Here is a 4,609-nt window from a genome sequence, read left to right as displayed (position 1 = left end):
CACATAAGCCCACTTTTTTCAGAGTGCAGAATGTAAGAGGTGTTGGAATATGAAATCTTTGTTTCAGATTTGAAAGGGAGATGTGAAAAGCCAGACAATGTACCCTTAGAGACCAGTGTGTGAAGGATTGGAAATGGAGACCTCTGGAAGTTGGAGATGCCAGAAACATGGAAATCAGGAAAGTCTCAGGCAGAAAGCAGAGTAAACTCAAAGGAGAGACTGGGGACTGCAACCAGGAAGGGTGTTGAATTGGGCCACAAAACTCTCCAAAGTTCACATCTCACCACCATATGACCTGGATGCAAGGCATAGAACTGCATGACTTAATGTTTGCTCTACTTGTTTCTGGAATTTCTTTGGCCCAAATACGTTCTGTTTACCTGTCCCTATCATTTGGAATGGGAATTTGTTCTGTGCCATTGTATTGTGAGATTCTGTAATTTATTATTTGAATTTTACTGGGAATCACAGCTAAGAACTTATCTTGAGTCACATAAGAGACTTTGGACTTAGGCATCTCTCAACCCAATCAATTTCATAATCAAGATTAACCATCACAGAAATTATACATCATTTTTCACCTGTGGTCTATTTTTTGGATTTGCAATATTCTTTTAAAATAGCTTATTATAAATTATTATAAATCAGTTTCATGGAGCACAAGGAAAAAAGTAGTATGTGTAGCCTTACAGGAAACAAGCAGAGAGCATAGGAGGGCCAAGATGAGTCTAGGGTCTTGGCAGATGCATTTCCTGGGGGTAAGGGGGGTTGTAAAGAAAACCAGAGAACCTAGGGAGTCTCTGCAAACAACAGCACAACAAGATGGCCCTGAGATATTGGTCCCATGCTCCTGTGATGCTACTTCCATAACTCTGTGAGGAAGTTCAAAGGCCTCACATGGGGAAAAGTTCTGCATTCCTGGAGGTGACATGTCCATAGGAGCCTCTCATCCAGGAAGGATGCCCATTGGAGGATCCATTCGTGGCTACATACCAGGAGAAAGGCCCATCATGCCTGGAGGGGTGCCCATTGGCCCATAGGTGGAAGAGAATACCCATAACCAGGTGGGTACTAGGTCAGGCCCCTGTAATTCTAGCTGTGGCATCAGCTGCAGCAGCTTCCACAGTGCCTCTTCTTTGTGGGGTCATGACCTGTTGGGATGCCCCACCCATCCCATGGACTAGCCAAGGAAATACTGCAAGATCCTGTGGTATGGAAACCCCAGCCAGGATGCCTCTATCACCAGCTCTAATGATTCCTGGGCCACAGTAGCTCCAGCAAGGGGTACTCAGGCAATGCCAGTCCCTTTGGGAGGAGGTCCTTTTACTGTCACCAAGACCAGGTTAACCCCTCACAGCAGCACCAGACTGAGGACTGGTTTCTCCTCCCTTTCTGCTTGTTTAGAGTCCTTTGTTTTGATCTTGCTGAAACTGTCGCAGTCACACATAAACAAATTCACATGCTTGTTGACAGCCTGGAAGTTATGAGTGAAGAGTCGGCCTTGCAGTGTGCACTTCATCCTAAAGAGCATTGCAGTGTGGAAAAAACTCCCATGGAAAAGACAGGAGACTAGGAAAAGGCGTCATGTGTGACAAACAGCACTGAAAGTGCAGAGGGCTTAGGTGTAAGGTACTATAGGCAGCATGGCCTGGTCCCTCCAGAGATGAACATGCTGAGGCTCAGGACGCCTCCCTCTCATCCCTCCACATCCATCAACTGCAGCCACCACCTCCCTTTATTCCTCACCTCTTTGTTAATATCAGCTTTATTATTAACATCCAAATATGAGAGAGATGTCATAGAAATGCATGATTAAGACATTTGATTAAAAAGTACAGAGATTCTTTCAGATGAAAAATATATTTGATAAGCCTGGTTCATTTGCAAATGAGGACCGGAGCGGCTCATATAGTAAGTTGGGATATATTTTCCAAAACTCCATTTACCTATCATTCCAGTCCAGATTTTTATAAAAATGTATTAATGCAAGTGCATGCTGTGACATAGACATTACTCTCTAATGATCATTTCTTCATTTTATCAAATAGCAACCTAGTTTTAAAGAATTGTTTATACTCCATGTAGAAGTGAGAATAGGTAATGTTTATGTTTCTGTGTTTAGCTTATTTCACCAACTACTTCAATTCTATACATGTTATCACAAATGGAGGAATTTGTTTTTGTGGGCCCAAATAATATTCCTTTGTACACACATACTACATTTTATTTTGCCTTCATTCATCATTCATACTTAGTTTTATTCCACGCCTTGTCTATTGGGAATGGTGTGGCAATCACCAATAATGTGCAGGTAACTATAAATGAATGGATCATGCTGCTTACTGTGTCTATGGCATACAAAATGTGGGGCTGATTGAGAAAAAGCACAATTAGCCTATTGATGAATCCAGAGGACAACTTTCTTACCAAAATTTTTCTCATGTTATTATAATAAATAAATTTTGGAGAAGGGAATTCTTTTCTTTGAAGTTATAGATACTTGCTTGGAAGAGCAGATAGAATATGCCAGTATTCATGGATGTGTGTATGTAGTTGCTCAAGATACAGGCAAGGATCTTCTGGGTTTACAAGACTTCACCTCACCCTGGGATTGCAGGACTCTCTTCCATGCTATCTTCACATCCTTGTTTCTCAGGGTGTAGATGAGTGGGTTGAGCACTGGGGTGATAATGCAGTAGAAGAAGGACATGAACTTGGCATGTGTGCTCTTTGCTGGGGGTTGGAGGTACATGTAGATGCCTGGTCCAAAGTACATGGTGACCACCAGCAAGTGGGAACTGCAGGTGCTGAGTGCCTTGTGTCTTCCTTCAGGTGTAGGTAGTTTCAGTATAGCCCTGGCAATAAAGATGTAGGAGATGACCACCATCAGGGGAGCCACTATTCCAAATGGGATGGCTCCTAAAGCCAAGGCCAGCTCATTAGCTGAGGTGTCCCCACAGGACAGCTTGATGAGCACAGGCACCTCACAGAAGAAGTGGTCCAGGCTGTGGTGCCCACAGAGGGGGAGCTGGAGGGTAAGTGTGGCATGGAGCAGAGAACTGGCCAGGCCACTGGACCAGGAGGCAGCTGCCATCTGTGCACAAACCCATGGATGCATGGTGAGAGTGTACTGGAGGGGCCGGCAGATGGCCATATAGCGATCAATGGCCATCATGGCCAGCAGGATGCATTCAGTGGCACCCGTCCAGGTATAAACATAGAGTTGTGTGATGCAGCCCCAGGCAGCAATTGTGTGGTCTGCTCCCAAGAGATTGACCAGCAGCTGGGGCACAGTGGTACAGGTTACACTGAGGTCCAGTAGAGAGAGGTTGTCCAGGAAGAAGTACATGGGCATCTGGAGTCTGGGGTCCAGCAGAGAGAGGAGGATGATGGAGCTATTCCCCACCAGGGTGAGGAGGTAGGAGACAAGGACCACTGCAGAGAGGGGCCTCTCCAACCATGGAAACTCAGAGAAGCCCAACAGGATAAAAGTGTTAGGAAAACTTGCATTTTCCATTTCCATGGCATTTGTTTTTACAAACAGATATATATATCTGTAAGGAAAAAGATAAGGATGAAAATGAAGATGAAGATGAACTTTGCTTTCCTATTTCTATAATCCTATGCCTAATTCTTATGTTCTTTCTTTTTGTTATTGGGATGATTCCCATGAGTATTAGGACATGTCCTCAAATATCACACTGCTGCTGTATAATTATTACCTATCCCTTGACTTTGAAAGAGGGATGGAGCTGTCCTACAGAGTATGATTCTAGTGTGATCTCAGGAGGCTGATAGGCTCCTAGAATGCAGACACTAAAGTCTCTGTTGATGAGGTTTTAGGAAGAAAAGTGTATTGTCTTGGAAATTGGTCCAGAGTCCTTTCATCTTACAGGTTAACAAAGCACTTGTGTGAATTTTGTCCATTCTCTGAGACATTGTGAAAGGCTGATTTTAAGGGTGATAGACTACTTATTCTGACACAGGAAATTTCATGGGGAACAGTACCCAGTCTATGGCATGAACACTGTACTTTAAAAAGGGACAAGAGAAAAGATGCTTTGTAGGCATCTTAGGAATCAGCATGATCCCAAGTACATGTGGTCAAATATGTATAGTATAAATCTTTCATTTGGGAAGAGAACCACTGAGTTCTGTCTTTGAGCAGATCTGCCTAGAGCATTTTTTCCCTCAGATTCATTTCTCCATGCTCAGCTTTCCTGGGTGCTGGGCTGCAGCTTTGGGGTTTAATACTTCCCCTGCTGGGTTTGGCTTCCTCCTTGCTATTTTCCTGCCCATTGTTTTTTTGGATTGGGAATGTTTACCCTATGCCTGTCGTACAGTTGTATGTTGGAGGTATGGAACTTGCTTTTTTGCTTTCAAAGGAGCTCCCAGCCAAGGATTGCCTTGAGCCCCAGGGAAAACTCTGGACTTGGAATTTTTTTCACCATTTTTTTAAAATCAGTGTGTACTAGTTATACTGACAAATGGGTTTCCTTTAGGCAAGTTTGTACATTTAGTAATATACTCTGACTTGGAGTTGGAGCAGTGCTGGAACTGTTAAGTTCAGAGGACTCCTGGAGATGGACAAATAGTGTTTTGCATAAAG

At 43.6% G+C, this 4,609-nt stretch overlaps 1 protein-coding gene and 1 pseudogene across 1 annotated transcript; both read right to left on the bottom strand.

Annotated features, from left to right (window-relative positions):
* Positions 1 to 893: 893 nt before the first annotated feature.
* Positions 894 to 1,519, bottom strand: LOC101712299 (small nuclear ribonucleoprotein-associated protein B-like; annotated as a pseudogene).
* Positions 1,520 to 2,557: 1,038 nt separating this feature from the next.
* Positions 2,558 to 3,523, bottom strand: LOC101724048 (olfactory receptor 2G3). The gene has a single exon (XM_004864301.2). The coding sequence runs from the start codon at positions 3,521 to 3,523 to the stop codon at positions 2,558 to 2,560; it is 966 nt and encodes a 321-aa protein (XP_004864358.2).
* Positions 3,524 to 4,609: the final 1,086 nt, after the last annotated feature.

This window comes from Heterocephalus glaber, unplaced genomic scaffold (genome assembly GCF_053883595.1).
Source record: "Heterocephalus glaber isolate CG9 unplaced genomic scaffold, H.glaber_assembly_v1.0 deba00001673, whole genome shotgun sequence".
Taxonomy (NCBI): Eukaryota; Metazoa; Chordata; class Mammalia; order Rodentia; family Bathyergidae; genus Heterocephalus; species Heterocephalus glaber.
This window is presented reverse-complemented; position numbering and strand designations above follow the sequence as displayed.